The 21,048-nt window shown below is 40.7% G+C and overlaps 1 protein-coding gene across 2 annotated transcripts; it reads left to right on the top strand.

Moving 5' to 3' along the window:
• The first annotated feature begins 1,012 nt into the window (after positions 1 to 1,012).
• slc35f4 (solute carrier family 35 member F4) lies at positions 1,013 to 16,229 on the top strand. Of its 2 annotated transcripts, XM_085343207.1 has the most exons (8): positions 1,013 to 1,241; positions 2,323 to 2,325; positions 13,455 to 13,755; positions 13,970 to 14,189; positions 14,282 to 14,407; positions 14,496 to 14,688; positions 15,349 to 15,438; positions 15,988 to 16,229. In XM_085343207.1, exons 1-8 carry the CDS (start codon positions 1,013 to 1,015, stop codon positions 16,227 to 16,229), a joined length of 1,404 nt encoding a protein of 467 aa, XP_085199333.1. The 2 variants fall into 2 exon arrangements, with proteins under 2 accessions (XP_085199333.1, XP_085199334.1); XM_085343208.1 differs by lacking the exon at positions 2,323 to 2,325.
• The last annotated feature ends 4,819 nt before the right edge of the window (positions 16,230 to 21,048 follow it).

Here is a 21,048-nt window from a genome sequence, read left to right as displayed (position 1 = left end):
TGACTGGCTATGGTGAGCAGCAGTGTGCACAAACTTCATAATCTGTGAGCTTTTACACTAAAAGAAAAACATTTTACACAAAGGCTGACAATAAGAAAAATAACACACATTTAAAAGACCACAAGCAGTTTATTTTTGACGCTCTATTTTCAGCACGTATTCACTACCCCCTCTGGCTCTCTGTTATTTGTGGACTAATCCTGGACCTCTCACTGACTTTTGTGTTTGTTGTTAATAAAACATGCGTGTGTGTTTGGCACAGGTTTGTCTCACTGCTGTGGGCCCTTAAAAGATATTTTTGTGCTGGGTTAAACGAGAAGTTACGATTTATTTAATCAGTTTCTGTCTGATGTGTCCCCCGGCACCCAGCTGTAGACCGATTGATTTTTTATATTCCTAAAATAAAGCCCCTTCTTTCTTCAGTAGAACTCGATAAAGAGACGAAGGAGAAGAGAAGGAAACAAAAGCGCATGCCAGCCATCAACTGAAATATAACAGCGATACCAAGGGGAAGTCAGAAGATCCACTACCCCCAAATAATTGAAAAATACAATTTAGCTGTTTCATTAAACTGAAATGACCGATGCAATACGGTATATTATAGAGATATCATGAAATAAAAAAAAAAACGCATTAGAGTAACTAATTACTGAAAACTCGTTTTACTGATTATTTTAACCACGTTGCTTTTTTATTTCATTTTATAGATACTGCTATAAGCGGACTCTGCTCTTCATCGCTGATCGCAGCCAAGTTTGCCGTCTCTTGTTTTATTAAACACGCATAAAAACGCATGTGATAGTAGTGACACGCCCCCTGGTGTTTCACGGCTGCCAGGCTGCTTGAGTTTGATAACCTTGCTCTGCGTCCGAGAGCATCACTGAAGGAATGTGGATGTGGGTCTGGATGCCTTCCTCATGCTGCTAATTGTTGATGCAGCCCCGGAGGTCTCTCGCATGGTTATCAAGGCTCGTCCCCGGTCTCATCTCATCTCCTCCCGCTCAGACCTACAATGATGAGCACCGAGACTGTTTTTGAGAGTGGAGACCAGCCTTGTATTCGGCTGGAGCCCCTGAAGAGCACACACTTGCCGGGCAAGTCGACGCCGACCGATGGCAGCTGCGCTGTCTTCACGGACAGCAGCCCCAAAGCGACAGCCAACGGACTGCACGACATTGAGGACCGGATTCTGAGGATCACCGGCTACTACGGCTACAACCCGGGATACTCCAGTCATAGAAGTGAGTGAAAAGATGCCAAAAAAGAAAAAGAAAAAAAAGAAAAAGAAAGTAGTCTGGTGTAGTCATTCGTTGATGTGACAGGTTCACGCATTTATTAGGCAAGTGTGATACTGCGTAAATTAAAGACTGTGGGAAAACGGTGCTGCCTATCAAAGCATGTTATAGCTGCCAAAAGCAAAAATGCTTGTAATTCGGTGTTTGGAAGAAACAGTGTACAATTGCCAAATCTTTTAAATTCTAATTAGGCCTTGTGCAAAATTGGTTAATGAAAACTGGATTTTAATTGTGGCTGTTAAGGAGCAGCAGAGTGTCCATCTCTGCCACTGTCAGCTGGAGGGTGGGTGATGAGCTGGCCCGTCCATCTCTGTTAGTGAGGGGGAGGTGGGGGTAAGGGGGCAGAGAGAGGCATACGAACCAAATGTAGCGCTGCGAGACAATGCAGTTACACAGCAAAGAGCCATGCAGTTAAGTGACTGCTTGAACTGTACTCTAAGGTTGCCAGCTATCGAGCGCTCACATTCCCCACATTGGCGAAGGCTGTGAACAGTCACTCCCAATCAATTGTTTATTCAAAATCTCACAGCTTCTCCTGTGATGGATGGGAATATTACCAGCTATCTCCTGGCATGCTTCAAATACAGCAGTGCGTGTATGTGTTAGCTAAGCTTCTCTATAATTTTCTTCTTGTCAAAGAGGTTTTGATTTGTGTCAGGCATTGCTCTGAATTTGCTGACATTGAGACAATGGCTGTGATTGGAGAAGAGAGCTGATGGTGCACTTTGTTCGGGGATGATCTTTAGAAAACTTGCCCTCCGGTTTTGTTCGAGTGTTGCCATTGGCAGCGGGATTATGAGAGAGAAAAGTGGGGAGAAAAGCACTAAGCTCTTTGAAAAGCCAATCAGTGCTATCATAAATGGCTCTATAGTAATGAAGTGAGGTGAGAGGAGGAGGATTTGACAAGGCCTAAAGCACAGGCACAGATTCACCTTTGTGTTGCATAATTGGCCTAACCACTACGATTTTATGTCGTTTCTCTTTTAAAGGGATTTTTTTCCCGTTAAACAAATTCCCCAAAATGCAGCTGGTCATCATGTGAGTGTCTTGACATTCAGATGCTGAGACCCTTAACCTCAATTAAATTGGGCACGCAACAGCGGCTCCCTAACATCTCCCTCTGGCTGCTACATAAAAGTTCAAACATAAATTCCTGACTTAAATACACATGCAGGAAAACGATGTGTGGATTAATCTATTGAAAGAACACCTGATTAATCAGGAGCAGTCCAAACTTTCAATTGAAGACAGATTGAACAGTTCAGAGGCTTCTGATACAGCACCAGAGTTATGTAACCAGTCCTGAATGACTGGCTCTAATAAATAAAGTATTTTGTATTTTAGAAGCTTGAAGTAGCACTGGCATCATTGATATTTACTTCTAGTTTTTAAATAGTGCAAATATTCCGATGTATATCGCAGAAGGCTGAGATGATAAGGTGCTGTTGCTGATTACTGATTGGCCAGTAAAAAGAGTTTTTTTTTCTGATTATTGAAAGATTGTTTTAGCTATTTTTAAATAAAAATGCCAACATGAAGAACAGTAGGCATTTTCATTATTTTCTGACAACACAGGCTAAATTATTCATCATCTATTTCTGCAAAAAAAAAAGAAGAAGAAAAAAAGAAAAACAAAAAATAATCATCAAATTAAACAATAATGAAGATCAGTATCTGGTGAGGCTCTGGTTTCCAGTTTTTGCAGCCTTGAGTCTGTTATTCTATCGTCTATAATATTCTGTACTTGTGAAAATGAAAGATGGGGTGCTGTCTGTGATATTATTTGAAATATAGGGAGCAGGTGTGGATTGCAAGAGCCGTACCAAGGTTATAAAAGATCAGTCAGAAGGTTTTTTTTGACCTGAAAGACATTTCCCATTTTTTAGATAAATCCGTTTCCCCTGTTTTTTTCCATCTATCAATCAAATGAATGAAAGTCCATACAAGGTGCTCTCCAGTGCAGCTTGTCAGTGTTTTTCCTGTGTTTACAGCTCTTAAACACGTAGCTGCTAATCTGACAAAATTTTATTTGCACATCATCATCCTGCTAATTCTTCTTCTCTTTCTTTGCTGCGTCTTGCTGCCTGAAAGCATTGCACTCAAGTACTGTGGTTTGTTTACACTTTGAATCACATGTCCCTCAAGCTGGTGAGTATCATTTTCCATAAAGGACAAGACAAAGGAGCACCTAAATAGAACAGAAGGCCTGTCCTGCCAAGCCTATGGCGTAATGATATATTTAGTAAGATCTTGTTGCCAGTTTGTTCGTATTGCCACTTGCCATCTGTGTTGAATTAGAAGATGCCTCTGAGGGGAATTGTGGACCACATTTGGAGACAAGGTCCGGACTCTAATGCATACAGTACAGTCATGACACAATGGCTGCATGCAGTGACAGAATCTGAGAGGGAAAAAGTAAATGCTTTTCTAAACAAGCAAGGTGCAATATCTCTTGATCCGCTACTTACATGGTTGCACAGCTATGAACGCGTGCTCCAGTGAGAAGCTGTAACGGAATCAATTTTTTAATGAGAAAATAAAAGGAAAGTAAATTCTAACAGAACAATGGTGTGTGAGGCAAATGCTTCCCCAGCACCTCCTGGAAAACATTGCTGTAATTTGCTGGGTGTCTTTTTTGAGGTGGTAATTTAGAAAAAGTGTGTAGTGCGTGTGCGCTCCCCGCTGGGTAAATAGGTACAGTGCAAGAGAAATTGCAGGTACTTGTAGTTGAAGTCCCACTCAGTACTGGACCTATATCTTTTTCACTGCAGGCGTCACAGTAAAGCAGGGGCACACCTGAGCACTCAGAAGGAAATTATATGGAGGAAGGGCAGGAAAGGCAACCATTTATCACAGAGCAGTGTGTTTTTATGTCTACTTCTGTCCACAGACAAAGTCTAGAAACATAAGGAAAGAAGACAGATGATGATTGTGAATCTATACATGCCTGTGAGTGTGCTTTAAAATCAGACAGTGTTCACACTAGATGAATATCCCTTTTCTTCCTCAAACATTCTGTATGTGCACATACTTATTTTGGACCGTCCCGTTCCCATGCCTGCTCACTCTGTGCTATTTATAGCCAGGCCAACGAATGGGATATGAGCTTTGCCTGAATGACTCCTGGAGTGCTGTTAGTCCTCAATGCTCCTGCAAAAGCACAGAACTAACCTGGGAGTAATGGGTGCAATATTTCTCCATGAGAGTTACAGAAGTGCTGACCTATTCTTGTGCGACTGTACACTCGATGTTGTAGTATTGCAGCCCATTTCAGGTGATAAAATTGAAGAAAAAAAAAAAGAAAGATTTTTTTTTTAGCTCACCTCAGCAATTTATGGTTAGGAACTTTGTTTTGCAAGTATCTTGGGGCTATTGCAGAGATTATCGCCCACAAAGACACTTGAACCCCAGCTGCTCTGGATGCGTCTGTCACTGTGTGAGCGGGTTAATGGCTGTAGTGTAAAAGCCCTTTGAGTGATCAGTAAGAAATAAAGGAGCATATACATTACAGCCAACTGCTGTCATGCAAAGTAACATTACATAATATGGGAAGAGAGTATGTGTGTGTGCGTGCATTGCTGCTACACTGAGGTATGAGCTGCAGCCAAACATTGCCCTCTTGTGGTCTGTAAATCTAATCACATCAATAAATCTTTGTAAAAATGTTTCCATCATTTTTAGAAAGTCAGTGGGATTATTTGTTTGTGAACTGGACCAACAAAACAAACCCCAGAAATAATGACCAAGCCATATTTTATTAAAGTGTTATTAAATTCCCAAACTGATCTACTTAGTAAAGTCAGTATCTGTGGTGTTATTAATCAGGCGTACCCAAAGTTTCCACAGTCAAATGGCCATACACCACAGGTATGGGATGTCGGTGCATTTTACTTGGTTATTGGATTTAGTGATAGAGCACAAACAAAAGAAGAAAGCAGCATGGGTCTGGGTGTCTGTTTTGTGTGTGTGTGTGTGTGTGTGTGTGTGTGTGTGTGTGTGTGTGTGTGTGTGTGTGTGTGTGTGTGTGTGTGTGTGTGGGAGGGGGGTGACATTTACTTACAAACAAGCTCAACTTGCTTAACATAGAAGAACATTAACACTTGTGTAGGTTTTCAATGTCTACATGAAATGAGAACAACAAAATATAATAAAACAAAGCAAAAAGACCCCAACAAAAAACGAACAAAACCAAACCAATTGAGTGTAGGTCTGTGTAGACAAAAAATAAATAGTTCCCACAGTAACAGACTGAACCCACTAAACTCACAGTAATAGCCATATCCTTGCTTTGACGCTTTGGGGTCCACAGGGACTAAGTAAAGCGCTATACAAATACAGGCCATTTACCATTTTTTTACCACTTTGTTCAGTTGGCTCAGAAGGACAAATCCTATTAATTGTGAATGCTAACTGGGCCTAGTTTAACACACACTGATGTTGATATTTTAAAATGTACTTTGTTATTGTTTTAATATAAAAAAATCACCATAACTTTGACTGCGTAGTGCAGAAATGTGAGTGACTCAACCCTTTAAGGCTTGGAGAAAATTGTCTCTTTAAGAGTTTTTTTCCCCGTGTTCCTGTCCCACCTGTAATGCAGCCAATCATATTTACCACTAGATGTCCTCATCTTCAAATGTTCTCAGTACCTTGGGTTGAGTTGTTGAGGTACCGTGTCTGGATACACACCTGAAATTTGTTCAAAGGCTTTTCAGCTAAAATTAGCGCCCTGTGCTCGTCGTCTTTGCTCCCGGACCTTGTTGAGATGTGATGAGTAACAGAGAGGTGCTAAAGACAAAGACCCGTCTACTGCAAACTGTCGAGCATTAGTTAATCTGAATGACAAAAGAGCTTGAATGGGTCGAGTGCGTCAGTGTGCACAGGAGACTGTGTTGCTATGGAGGTAAAGAGGGAGGATGCTGTGGTATACTGTGCTTTGATCAGTTATGCTTGCAGACCATTTTGTTATATAGACACACTTTCCATTTTATTAGCTACTCTAAAAAGGGATTATTATTAGAATTTTTTCTGTCTTTCTTTCTTAGTTAGAGAGTTATTGAATGATTGAAGTTCATGTATGGTTTGCTTGAATTGTAGAATAAAATGCAGATATGTTGTAAAGGTCTGATGGGAATGAATGATCAGTAACTTTCCTCTCAGCAGTAACAAAAAAGAAAGCATCCAAAGTTAGATGTAGGCCGAACAGTATAGTAACGCAGGATAGAGAAAGCAATAATCTTCTTAAAACTTAGAGTTGTTAGTCCAATATTTGAGATTGAACTGTGACAAGAGGTATTTCTCTTAATCCGATACTGATTCGAATCCCAGGATTTGCTGACTGGGTCGCTCCTCTGTCCCCTCAGTGTCTAGGTGTTGGCTCCTCTCATCAGCAGGTCTATTTTTACATTTAACCCTCCAGCTTGTCCCTGGATTACGTATTCAGTCCTGCTTGTCACACATTAAATGTGCAAACATTTTAAAACAATGCTGATTCTGGTTGCATAATTTAAAGCATTAGTATTCTTGTTACACTCATTCTGTAACTGGGTGACCCCAGGGAATAAATGTGCCTGCATCACAACGTCATCCTAAAACTGAAAGTAGAGAAGTGCTTTTTTCAAAGTGTTGAACTCTAACAGATGAATTACCATAATGTTACTGGAACGTGGCCCCAAATTTTCAGTGTCTTTTTGTCACTTGCAAGAAACAGCCAAACAATAACTGTGCTGTTTTCTATTCTCTCGCAGCCTGAAGAATGCACAACAAATACTCTGATCTGTTATGCCCTTTGTAGCTTTGCCAGATCTTTGGCTGATCAGCATTTGAAACGGGAGGCAGACGTTAACAGAAATCCTGGAGCAGACATGCTGCAAATAGCTTTCAGTATTCACAGCCAGCCAACTTAGGCAAAAATCACATTGCAGTTACTGTACTGAGTGGTTCCCCTGTTTCCTGTTTCTCAGGTCACATTGCTCCTGGTCTTGCTTCTCCAATTCAGATTTTACTGTAAGATTTCATAGTAATATTTATTACTGGCTGCATCGCCTCATGTGTCTGACCGCATATACTTTGGCACTGATATGTTGTTGACGTAGAGGCCAGAGTGATATTTAGGTCCATTAAATCTTCAGGTAGATAAACCACAGCATCAGATTGAATAACTGCATGGCTTTCCTTGAAATGGAAACTCCTGACCAACTATAATCCTGAGCCTGACTCACAAACGCTATTCCGATCATCAACATAGCTGCTGATGAGGGTTTCCCTTGACTGTGCAGCAGTGACGGATAAAATATTAAAATCCTTCGTTAAAGTACCAGCATATAATAAATAAATAAACAGCTAACATCCACAGAAATTTCTGCATAAATAAATAAATTCTTATCAAAAGTGCTTACAGTGATTATGGATTTTTTTTAAAGAACCACACTACAGTGATTTATCATAAATGGACATTTGTTGAATTTTTAAAATTAGGACTGACTTGTAGGAAAGTGTTTTCATTTTCTTGGTAAGGTGGCCCTGAGAGGTCAAACATAATACAAACTGAGAAGCTTCTGAAGTGACAGAAACCAAAACACGGAAAGGATCGCACTGAGACGCACTTAAAAGACGCTGTGGATTCATTTGTGTTGTAAGGGAGAAAAATGTGATTCATATAATACACAAAACACACTTCTGTTGTGATTCGTACATTTTCTTTTCCATTTCTCCTTTGTTTTCTTCAACTTGTTTTGTGTGTTTTTGTAGAGTTTCTGTACTTGCTGGCCTTTTCTTACGTTGTAATGCGTTTGACCTCTCCGGCCCACCGTATCTTGGTGATCTATGTGTTATGTAGAGTCTTTTCTTACCTTCTGCCTTCAAGTAAATTTGGTACAATGGAACGACACAGAGGGGAAGTACCTCTGCTTTGCTTAACCTGATTTCTTACGTGCATGAAATTATAAGAATAACAGGGGAGCTCTTGACTTCCATCCAAGTCAGCAACAGATAACCAGTGTGATTCTTCATTTAAGTAAACAGATACAGAACACTGTAAGTGATTGTTTTACTAACTCGTAATGTATTCTGCTTTAAATAACTCAGATTCAGATTGTAGAATATGGAAATAACGCGTGAGTACCGTGCAATAATAAAATGCAAACATATAGTAGTGGAGTATGGATTATGTGGGTAAAAAGGCCTATTTTCCCTCTGAGAGAACTAAGATGACCTCTGTGCACAACAGGATTTAAATGCCTGGGATTGTCATGTATTCTTTTGTAGTATGCACATGGTTTTTGCCTTTTTCATATCGTCGTTCAATTGACTAATGTGTCAGGGTTTGAGGCAACAAGACGGAGAGAGCTCTACTAATAATATGACTCTCAAGGGGTAGTCAAGAGCAGGAGAGGTGCCAAGGAAAGAGAGAGGCATTGCAAGACAGAGGGCAAGAGTTTGTACAGGGGGGGAGATTAAAGAGAGAGAGAGATGGAAAAAGTAAGGAGAGCCTTGTCAGGTAGAAAAGAGAGGGGAGGAGGAAAAGAGGGGGCACAGCTAGCACAGCATAAATTTGCCTGAGCTGCTTGGTTACCTTCCAAACAAAGCTGCTGATTTGCGGAGCAAAGGAAGAGGAGGGAAAAGTGAGTGAGACAGACACGAAAAGAGGAGGGGGAGGATAGAAAGAGATGAGGGGAGTGATTGCACCATGCCACACACACTTGAAGCTCAGTCTCCCTTGGAGACACTGGCAGAGCTGGATCACGGCATGATAGAGCAACTGTAGGGTCTCCACTTCGCTACACTTCCACTTCGCTATCACCACTGAGCTGTGGCACTATACAGACGTGCTGGGCTAGAGAGGAACAGAGAGTCAGGACTTGAGTCCTGGAAGGAGACTAAAGATTTGACAGAGACCTAGGAAGAGGAGGAGGAGGCAGTCAAGAGTGTGAAGAAAAAGCGGAGGAGTCGGGAGTCTGAGGATGCACGGAGCGAGCTGAAGGAGCTGCTGAGCTTGCAGCAGCAGCCAAGCAACACTTCTAAACTCAAATACACACTACTTCCAGGGGAGGACAGTGTGTGGTGCCCCCAGTGGAGGATGAAGAAGCACTCAGCCCGAGTGGCTCCTCTCAGCTCATACAGCACTCAGGTCCTGACCTGCCCTAACTCTGAAGGTAAACTGAAAGCTCCAAAGAGACACAAGATGCCATTTATACTGTACTGGAGTATACTGTATGCATTGTGTGTGTAAATAGAAAAATAAGATACGACAAAGTACTTAACTTTTATTTTCAGGGTCACGAGTGACATTTTGTTTCCTACAAGGCATCAAATACACCAAAGTGCCATGTAGAGTCTATAAGTCTTCATAGGAAATATTGAGATTTTAATAAATATGGACGTTTCCAAATTATATCCTGCTCCATTTACATGAGAGCAGCCTTTGGATCTAAAAACTGTTTGAATTTGAATACTGTAAAAAAAATGTTTTCTTTTATTTCAGCCTCCTGGTAGCAGTGTAATGGTAATGGAGTGTGTAAAGCCTGTTGTTGTTCCCCCTCATCTGATTAAACATTTTAGCCCCCCACCTTTAACTCTGTTAACAGAGATTACTGTGATGCCACTAATCAACTTTTCATCAGCATCATGATATCCATGTCTCATCTTCAGGCCTAATTTGGATAAAGACTTAATGCGTTTTGACCTGAGCTAAGCTGGCTAAAAACTGCAGACAAGACTATGAGCCTCTTATTGGATTCAACGGGCCTCCATCAATCACTGCCGTGCAACATTAGTGGTGGCGATAAAGGAGAAAATGGATTAAAATGTGAGGTTCCAGAAGCATACTGCATCACGATGAATGGATAAATGGGTGCCGGTGGTGACTGATGCTATGCAGCACTGGGTTTTCTGCAATGAAGTGTTCTAGCACTTCCAAATACTCTGACTCCATGTCTGAACCGATATAAGCTACTGTGCATTTAACCTATAAAACTATAAAAAACCTCAAAATATTACACTTTTTTATCCCGAGTATCACTGCAGTGGATGCTTCTTTGACATGAGGAAATTAGCTTTTCTTGGGTTACATTTAACACACTGTTCATTTTATCCTGACTTGTAGATTTTAATATTTGTGCATGTATTCATTCTTTTATCCAATCACATTTTACCTACCAAAGCACCAAAACTGATCATCACTCACTTAAAAAAAAAAAAAAAAAAAACCACCCCAGCACTAAGTAACTAATTATTCATCATGGACATACAGATACCTTAACACTACTAACCTTAAATTTGAGCTTTTCATAAAACTTGCCCTGAGTTGGACTGAATTTACCTTCACTCCTGCAGTACTGTGTTGTCAGCCTGTGTTTAGCAGAGATTATTGTTTCCTTTGCAAAATTTTACCACCAATATTTGTCAGCAATAATACTGTCTGCTATGAGAATACAATTTTGGCAATGGGAGCAACTTTTATGAGACAGGGGAATAGTAGAGTTATAATATTACTGCGTCTTGGCATCAGATGAGCCTGTTGTGGCTTTTACCTCAGGACAGAAAAGCTTGCATCTGACACTAAAAGCTTTAGGTTTTGTCGGTGCTGTGAAACACAAACCATCCTGCTGTGTGGATGAAGAAAAACAGACCTAAAGTAAAAAAAAAAAAAAAATTAAAATAAATAAAAGAGCTGCTTCTCTATTGCAGAAATATCGGATCTCAGTTTTTTCCACTTAGCAACCACCAGGTTCATTAGTTTGATTAAGAACCCTTGCTGTGACAGAATGCAATTAAATGAAATCCCTCGATGATCCTGCAGAAACTGTATCGACGGTGAGCTTTTTGCCTTTAACACATCCCCTGAATAGAAACAGTTTAAGTGCTGTTCTCCCGCGAGCGTTTTTTGTGGTGGGGGTTGAACTCATTATTACTTTTGAATTGTTGGGTGCTAAATAATATTTTTCTTTTGCACTTTGAAGGCTCGTAAAAGCCTTCAAAGTGTAAGTGGTCATTGAAGAATTTTCCACTCTGCACCGTGGACAGACGGTCAGTGCTGCAGCAATGCAGTGTTGGAAAATACATTCACGTGAGCTTTATTGGAGCTACTTTACTCGGGTGTTTCCATTTTATGCTAAATTTGTAATATGCCTCATTCCACAGTTTTTTTGTTTGTTTTTTTACACCAATACATTAACTAGAAAGCTCACTGGTGCTTTGCAGTTGAAAAACAAGTTATTTGTCTATAATGAGGAATGCTTTTTTTCTTTTAAAACACTCATTTGGTTTCATCTAAATAATTGTTTGAGGCCCAGACTGGAATAAAACTGTATTACTATAAAAAATATATATTTGTTAACTTCCCCATTACCTGTACCCTAAAGCACAGCTAGCCTGCCTAGAGACTACTACACTCAAAAAAATATTTGTTCCCTAATTCTGACTTTAATTAATTTGATTACATCTAAATTTTACAATTTGAAATGTTAAATTTAATGGAACCAGGTCAAATGAAATTTGACTAGCATATATTTTTCTTTTATTTATTATAGTTACATTTTACTTTAAATCATTACTTTGTGTTTTAGTGTACTGAGCATTGAAAAACATGTTTTTTTCTTCTTTCTAACCCCATTTAGCATCTTTTTCTGCAGTGAACTAAAATCTTTAAAGGAACACAAAGTATAATGCATATAAAGTTAAGTTAAAATGCACTGATGTATCACTAATGCAAAAGTTGATACTGATACTCAGTTTAGGGAAACCAATTTTCTTCAGAGTGCCTCCTTTCATGTGATGCTAAGTACATGTAGAGGATAATACACTGATACGATCTTAAATGCAGGACTTTTAATTGCAAAGGAGCATTTTTATGTTCTTATTTTTTTACTTCTATCCTTGAACTGATTGAAGACGGCTGCCAGTAATGACTGTGTCCAATCTGCAATTTTATAATCTCTTGGGCAGTTTTTCAGCCACTGAGTGCCGGCGATGATCTCATGCACTTATAAAGGATATATACCACGTTTGGCAAGACTTTTGATTGTTTTATGAAGTTACTCATCAACTTACTTTCAAAGTTTGGTGACGTTTTCCTCTGTTTGCATCCTGTAAAAAGAAGGAATGGATTTTAAAACACATACTGGCATCTGATCACATAAGGAACTTTACAAAAACTAAACTTCTACCAGCTGTCCTACTGATAAAATGGCTGTTTGATCAAAGAGTTTGCTCTTCACACACTGTGTTACAGCTTCTTTTGATGTAAGAAATGATTATTTACTGCACTTGTTGGTACAATCCATTTCCAGTACACGTCACTGACTTGTGCTCCCATTGCTTGACATCCTGCTGAGGTCTTTTTGCAGATAACAAACAGAAGACTATCGCATGCAATAATGAGCACCCCTGTGTTGTGAAGAGGAGAGCTACTACTGCTACACGTTCTAGTGTGTTTGCAGGGCTCTGGTGTCTGTGGCGGAAATGGCAGAGCTTTAGGTGCTGAGCTAGCAAACAGCCAGCACATGTCATCTTTTATTCCTGCCCTGGTGTAAATTGATCACACTGTTGAGAGGTAAAGAACAGATCTGAGCTCACACACATCCCACTTTGCTTTCTCTGATCGTCCATAAAGGCACTGGGACATACGTATCATTTAACCTTTGCAATTTGGATGTTCCAGTAAAGTTCCAGTAAATTCCTTTTCACAGCAGCGATACAAGAACAGTGTCCCATGAGCACCAAGGTTGGCCTGACTTTCATGTTGACTGTCATGTGGTTAGGTTTACTTTTTCTCTCTGGGCATCCGGTTTCTGTGCACATCTGGCTACAAAGGGAGTACAGTACATGCTGCATCATGAGGCAACCAAGCTATTTATGGCATGTGCAGCGTGCACCGTGTTAACCCGATGCATTTTAAACGGAGCCTCAATTGTGCCACCACAGCAAGAAAGGCAAACTGAGGCAGTGATCACTAAGGACGACTGATCGATGAAGCTCATGTGCTGGAACCCAGACAGGAAGCCACAATGCAGGCAGCACTGAAGTCTATATATAGTGGTGCAAAAAATACAAAAGTTGTTAAGTTTAAACTCATTATACTAATCAAAATTATTCAGATGAAATCTGATGCTAGCTGTGGATTTCCTTTAATTTTTCTCCCCCCTTCTTGACTCTCATCAGGAGAGGATGGCTCGGAATCTCACGCAGAGACACCAGGAAGTGAGACCAGTATGGAGAGCCAGTCCTTCCATACGTGCGCCAACACGGCTCTGAAGGTGCTGGGTGGTTTGCTGATGGTGCTGTGTGTTTCCTCCTCCTGGGTGGGTACCACTCAGGTGGTGAAGCTGACCTTCCAGTCATTCTCCTGTCCCTTCTTCATCTCCTGGTTCAGCAGCAACTGGAACATCCTCATCTTCCCCATCTACTACTCGGGACATGTCGTCACCACACGGGAGAAGCAGACCCCCATCCAGAAATTCAGGTAAACCTCATTTAAGAAGTTTTAAGAAGCCAAGTGTGATATCTGAGGAGGTTCCGATCTATTATCATTTTACCTCTGGTGAGTTGGAACCAGTATTAAACCACCCTCAAGCCTGTGAGAGCCAAACAACCATCATGTCCATTCTCTAAACACAGTCTTCCAAACAATGAAGCATTTCCATTCAGAAGACTTTACTGGTGTTTTTCTCTAACAGGGAGTGCAGCAAGCTCTTTGGGGAGGATGGAATGACTCTCAAGCTTTTTGTAAAGAGGACAGCACCCTTCTCAATCCTGTGGACACTGACCAACTACCTGTACCTCTTAGCCTTGAAGAAATTGACCGCCACTGATGTCTCTGCCCTCTACTGTTGCCACAAAGCTTTTGTTTTTCTCCTCTCATGGATTGTCCTCAAGGACCGGTTCATGGGTGTTCGGGTCTGTATGAAAACAAGAAGGAGATTGTTTATTACCTGTTTAACACAAGCTTTTACTACTTCAAAATGTGTCATCTATGTGTCTATGTGCAGATTGTGGCTGCCATAATGGCCATCACAGGTATTGTCATGATGGCTTATGCTGACGGTTTCCACGGTGATTCCTTTGTGGGTGTGGCATTGGCTGTGGGCTCAGCCTCAACTTCAGCTCTTTATAAGGTCAGACTTCCTCATAAGCCCGTTCCAGTCTGAGCTATGCTTGATTTTTGATTGCATCGTGTCAACTCTTTGTTTTCTCACCATCCAGGTGCTGTTCAAGATGTTCCTAGGCAGCGCCAACCTTGGAGAAGTGGCTCATTTTCTTTCCACCATGGGCTTTTTCAACCTCATCTTCATCTCCTGTGTGCCCCTCATCCTGTATTTCACCAGGGTAGAGCACTGGGGCTCACTCTCCTCACTGCCGTGGGGATACATGTGTGGACTGGCAGGACTGTGGCTGGGTGAGAGTGCATATACACCGGATGGTTTCATCCACATGTACAAACCATTTTGGATCATTTTAAGGCTTTTAGTATAACTATAGGGATTCATTTCTTATAGTTACCATCAGTCACTCGGTGGATATGATGTTTATATTGTCTGAATACAGGATCTGTAGGCAAAGGGCATTATTTTAAGTATCGGAAATTTTCCACTTTCCGTTTGTTGTCTGCTTTTAGCCCCAGTAATGGAACGTTAGCTATCGACTGACAACAATTTAGCTTTTTATTCGCTTTTTGAAATATATGTGTATTCATAAATAATGGTGAGTGGAAGGAAGTGTTCCATTATCCACTTTCCAGATAACCTGGCAAGACCATAAGCTACAAAATATTGGCCGCCATCCCCAGTGGCTAGGTCAGATAACTAAGCTAATGGGTTCCCAGATGAGACGTTTCACCTCTCATCCGAGAAGCTTCTTCGGTTCTTAGAGTCAGTGGTGGACAGTCCCAGATTTATGCCCACCATTTGACTCTTAGAACTGAAGAAGCTTCTCGGATGAGAGGTGAAACGTCTTCAAGCAACTTAAAGAAGTCCAGACGCTTTTCTTTCCAAGCTCCTTAGACAACGATGACCTGGATGACTGAGAACCTTCACAGAGTCTTCTGTTTCTTTTGCAGTGTTCAACATCCTGGTCCATGTTGGTGTGGTACTGACTTACCCCATTCTGATCTCTATAGGGACACTGCTCAGTGTGCCGGGAAATGCAGGTAAGGTTTCTATTATCTGCCATTCACTGATCATTTTGATGTAAAATAATATGATTGTAAAAAATGGAGTAAACGGCCACACATACTGTGGCGCTGTATTGAGAGGTCAGCATTTAGGGCCACTGTAGCAAACAGATTACACAGCAAGTCTGCCTCTTTTGTCCCGGAAACCCAATCATCAGTGTGCCTCCACAGATCCTGCAACCATCCTCTTGCTAAGGGAGGATCAGATTCCCAAGGCAACACAAATGCCTGCAGACGAGTTCTTTTCCTTAATGGTCTGTATGAAGGTCAGTGGGTTACGGGAACCTGTCCCAGGGCTCCAGACCACAAAGACACAGAGGATAAAGTGGATTGCTTGTGCTGATTATAAGCTGCATTTGTTACACTAATCCCCCTACAGCCGCACTGTCCTGTGGTTTATCTTACTTTATGTAATTAATCTCGATTTGATTGTGTTTCTCTCTCATCCTTCACACTCTCTATCCCCATTCTGCTCTCTGGCTCCCTCTTTTGTTCCCACCCATATTTATTCCCCTCTCACTCTAGCTGTAGATCTTTTGAAACATGAGGTGATCTTCAGTGTGGTGCGACTGGCTGCCACCTGCATCATCTGCCTGGGCTTCCTGCTCATGCTGCTACCAGAGGAATGGGACTCAGTCACTCTGCGTTTCTTGGCCACCATTGCGGACAAAAAGTCAGAGGACCACGGCGAGGAGCTCACAGACTCCAGCACCCACACTCGAAGCCGCAGTCGCGCAAATGGCACTGTCTCCATTCCCTTGGCATGACATGCTCTGATAGTAACCTCTGTTAACCAGTCTGGAAACTCCACATTTCTCCAGAGCCCACACTGGAGGTGTGGTGGGACGCTCAGTCCATGTGGACTCATCTATCAGGAAGTGAGGCAGTAACGTCTTGAACTTCAAACTTCACTCTGGAGACGCACTGTTTCTGTCACTTCACAACAACAGGGGAAACTGAAAACATTTATGGATCATGCAACTTGAAAGAGCTGAAAGTGTTATTTACTTTCTTGACATACTTGCCGCGCTCCATCCCTCGCACGCACCCAAACCAAGAGCTGACTGGCTCCCCTTGAGATGCTCTGCAGACTGTATTCTGTGAATATAACTATCAGCGGGGCCAGTTTGGCTCAGTCTTACACATATTTATGATATTTATTTAGATCTGTATCAATAAGAGTAATAATTTTAAATCTTACTGAATAGCGTTATATAGAAGAATGATGATTATACTATGCTTAATGTACAGGATCTTTTGATTTTGTAATAAAAGTCTTAAAACCCACAAAAAAGCTGCATCTAACTGAGAATCACATGTATGTATTTCTAATATTTTTGGAAAAACTTCTAGCTTCAGAACTTTATTGCCTGGATAACTGAAAAGCATTCGTATACATTTATATACAGATAATGGTGCTGGAAAAGCTTCACATCCCAAAGACCAAAGCAACGGCTCCACTGTTTCTAAGCAAAGCTCTGACACGAGGTCACATTTTTGGTATTAATATTAGACTAATATTTTAGAACTGATAAACTGACTGTATATTTATTTGACACAAATAAATGTAAAAAAAATAAAAATAAAAAAAGCAAATGACTGCACCCTGAATCACATTATCAGCAGAGTAATATTAAAACATTTTTTTATTTAATCGAATCTTCTCTGCCATTACAAATTATTTACTGAATATATAATATTAGTCAAGCTAGTCTATAAAGATGGAAACACACCTATCAGAATGAACTAAAGCAGACTGTTGTCCCTTTGACCATTAACTGCTCATGGACAAGTATTTTTAGCAAAATTAAGTAGTGTGATTCATTCAGTATTAGTATTCTCTGTGTTGCTCTGATTCAGCAGTGATGACTTTCCAGAATTCTTCTCTTTGAGAATTACAATGCTTTTCCGTGCTGTTCTTCGCTTTCTCACACACAAATACACAATACACAGAAAACTGACAGTTAACTGTAATTTTTCCTTTTTCACAGATACACACAATTAATGGTGAAAATGTCTAACAATGGTCAAAGCTCACGGGACATGGTTTCCTACAGACCATATGCTATGATCTTGTCACTGTGATTTTTTTTTAATATCTCATAACATGGTGAGAAACATGTTTTTCAAATAGTCCTACTGAGATCATCAGTAGGACTATTTGAAAAACAGACAATCCCAAGAGTCACACTACAGTGCTGTTATGGTGGAGCACAGTCAGTGAGTTGAAACCTCTAATGAAGCATTTGCTGAGATGACAGTTTCAGCTAAACGACTGTGGTGGCATTTTAACATATTAAAATAAATGATGTCGAAGAAGCAAAAGGAAAAAAATGCAATGTTCAAATTGTACTTTCATAATGGTCACTGGTATCCAGCTAGAAACTGATAAAACACATTAATCAGAGGGATCTTTTATAATCTTTAGCTGCAGAAAAAGTATTTTGTAAAATACATACAGTCATGCTTAAAAAAGTACAACTATATGCAGTCCTGTGAAAACACCCATAATGCCTGTATTGAAATAAAGAGGGTAAGTAGCAGTCAGGTGCTGCTATTCACACGCACTTGATTGTTTGATCATCAGCAAGTGTGAGCACCTCTATAAAAGCACAAGTTTTGGCAGTTTTGCTTGTATGGAGCATTCAGGCGTGCATCAATACAATTCGACAATTGTCCGAGGATACAAGAGCTACATCTCAGAGTTTACAGGCCTCGATTAGCATGTTAAATATTAAGGTTCATTGCAGTACAGTTAGAAAAACGCTGAACAAGTATGGCTTGTTTAGAAGGGTTGCCAGGAGAAATCCTGGTCGCATGGCTTAGGTTACATCTGAACAAACCACAAGACTTCTGGAACAACTGGACAATTTGGACAGACCAGACCAAAGTGGAGGGGTTCGGTGATAATGGACAGCGCCACATTTGGCAAAAGAGAAATGCAGCATGTCAGCTGAAACACCTCATACCAGCTGTCAAGCACGGTGGTAGAGGGGTGGTGATTTGGGCTTGTTTAGCAGCCACGGGACACGGGCACCTGCTGTCATTGATTGCTAAGATATTTTAGCAATACCTTTTATTTAAACATCTATCCATCTCAAGGTGGCGCTATAATCATGCAATTGGGTACCGCAAGTGGCTTTGCAAAATCACACTGGGTAGTTGTTTGACACAATATTTCAGTCAGGTGAAAGCAGTTTACCAACACACTGACAGACTGGGACTGCCATCCCTAGATCCATGCTGCTAGCATGATAACAAAAACAATACCAGTCTTTAAAAAAATTCCAAATATTACCAAGCACAGAAAAAAAATGCACAACAACTCCTGTATGCAGTGTAATAGGAACCAGGACTGTAACAGTTTTTTCCTACTCCGGTGCTTTTATGAGCTCTACTGGAGTCATATTTTTCAGTCAGAAAACAATTTCCCTCTCTGCTCCCTCTGGGCTTTCAGATAGCAAAGGGGGTGCAGGAAAATAACAGGCTCTTTCAAGCATTAACTTATGAGTTACAAAGTAACCTGTAGGGAGAGTTGCCATAGAAACCTAGCTCATTATAATGTGAAAGTCAGGTTGGGATGGAGTGTACACCTACTCTTTTAACCACATTTTTACTTGGGTGCCACACAACAACGCTCCAGGACAAATCATAAGTTTGAAAGCCGCTGAGGATGTGAAGACCACTGGGTTTGCTTGGAAGCAGCTGAAGCAAATGATGCAAATTGAAAAGACTCCTTTAAAAGTGAAGTTACTGACATTTTTATAGGACAGGGCAAAAAGGAAAAGAAATATTAGCACAAGTGGGTCTACGCTCACAGAGCCATCATGTGACTGAGGTCATTTGTAACACCCAACTTTAAGACAGATATTGTAACCATTAAACTTTACATAAATAGCTTGGACCGAGAAGTATTTTGCAAGTGTCAGCTTCTTGGACCGACAGCAGGACAATGGGCTCTACACACTCCAGACCAGGATTGCATAAAGTGGCCCCATGTAATATTTTGCAAGAAAAGACTCAGAAGCCAAAACCACAATGGACAGTCCCTGCACTGCCACACGCTGTGGAGCTGCCACCAGGATCTGTGGGAGAGAAAAGCACAACCTTTCCTCCACTGAAGCAGGAAATAACTCTTTCTTTGCTTTCAGGTCAGTCTGCGCCAAATTTCATTCCCAGTTATGATTTATTTGTTTTGTTACTCATCACTATGTGTTACTGATTTTGTGTTTGTGTGTGCAATTTAAGCATCATTCATTCTCCTCCACCCAGAAGACCTTGGGTTAGCTTGGCAAAATTAGCTGCCTAATATATTTAACTAAAACAGACTGGTCGTGCTGCCTGGTTCATTTTTAAAACATTTCACATCTGCGCTGGGACTCTGGGAGACATCATTCATTATTGTTTCTGACTGGTTGTGATTATTACCCAGACATCCCGTCATTATCTCTCCTCAGGCACTGCAACTGCTGGCCCTTAAAATTGGCCACACAAGCACTGCCAATCAAATTGCCAAAGTAATAAAAAAAAAAATAAAAATAAATAAAAATATCACTGCTAACCCACTGTCACCTTCATGCTATGTCAAACGATTCCAATAAGGAATTTTGATGGTTTTTTTATAGGACAGGGACCTCACAGATGGGGATATTCACCGTTTTTTTACAACCTGCCAAGAAGGCACGAGCAAAGTAATTCAGGTAAAGCATCTTGACAAAGTATGGAAGAGGTGAAGTGCATCTTTAGCATCAATAATTTAAATCATACATTTTTACTAACAGTCTGCAACGGTGCTTAAGAGCGAGTGGGAGAGGGTAGAAAAAATGGGGTGGATGGGAAAGGAGGGAGAGAGAGGCAGCTGTGAGTCTGAGCCCTTCCTCTTGTCTCCCAGTGGATCTGATTAAAGTGCCAGTAGAGTGGAAAGTGGGGTGGTCTACAGCCATGACTGGCCCTCAACGGGATCTATTTTCAGGCTACAGAGAACAGAAAAGCTCCCACCCACCAGGAGATGCAAACTTGCAGAAACAAATAAAAGCATAGACTCCACAATTGTGTTACTCTTTCTCTTTTTTTAGAGTGTTTGGCTTTAAACCCAGCATCCACTCTTCCATTACCTACAAAACACCAATTCCAATGAAAACTGATGGGTCAGTTCCTTTAATTATAAATATCTTTACGACAATATGAAAATACTGAGCATTTAATAGCACATAAGTAGTAGAGACATTAAAGGAATTTTCCTGGCAGTGAAGCAGAAGTATGCAGCAAAGCAAACTAGAAATATTTCAGTAAAGTACAAATAACTCATAATTATAATTCACTACAGTGCTGGAGTAAATGAACTTAGTTGATTTCAATATCCAGTTTATTTAACCCTTTCTAGGGCAGGTTTCTGGAGGTTCAGAGAGCTGCCTCTCAAGCTCACCTCTAAAATGTCAGGCAGCAGAGAAGACATAAGATACAGTCTACACATTTAACCTCAGGCTTGGAAATTGTTGATCTAATACATACTCTGTTTGAATGCGGTGTATTCCAACCTAACTTGCCTTCTTTTATTTGTCCTTTTCGATGGAGATCCAAATGCAG

This window comes from Diplotaxodon limnothrissa, linkage group LG19 (assembly GCF_057381915.1).
Source record: "Diplotaxodon limnothrissa isolate DT_005_m linkage group LG19, D_limnothrissa_male_GT1.1, whole genome shotgun sequence".
NCBI lineage: Eukaryota > Metazoa > Chordata > Actinopteri > Cichliformes > Cichlidae > Diplotaxodon > Diplotaxodon limnothrissa.
The sequence above is the reverse complement of the archived record's forward strand: the minus strand, read 5'-3'. Positions and strand labels throughout refer to the sequence as shown.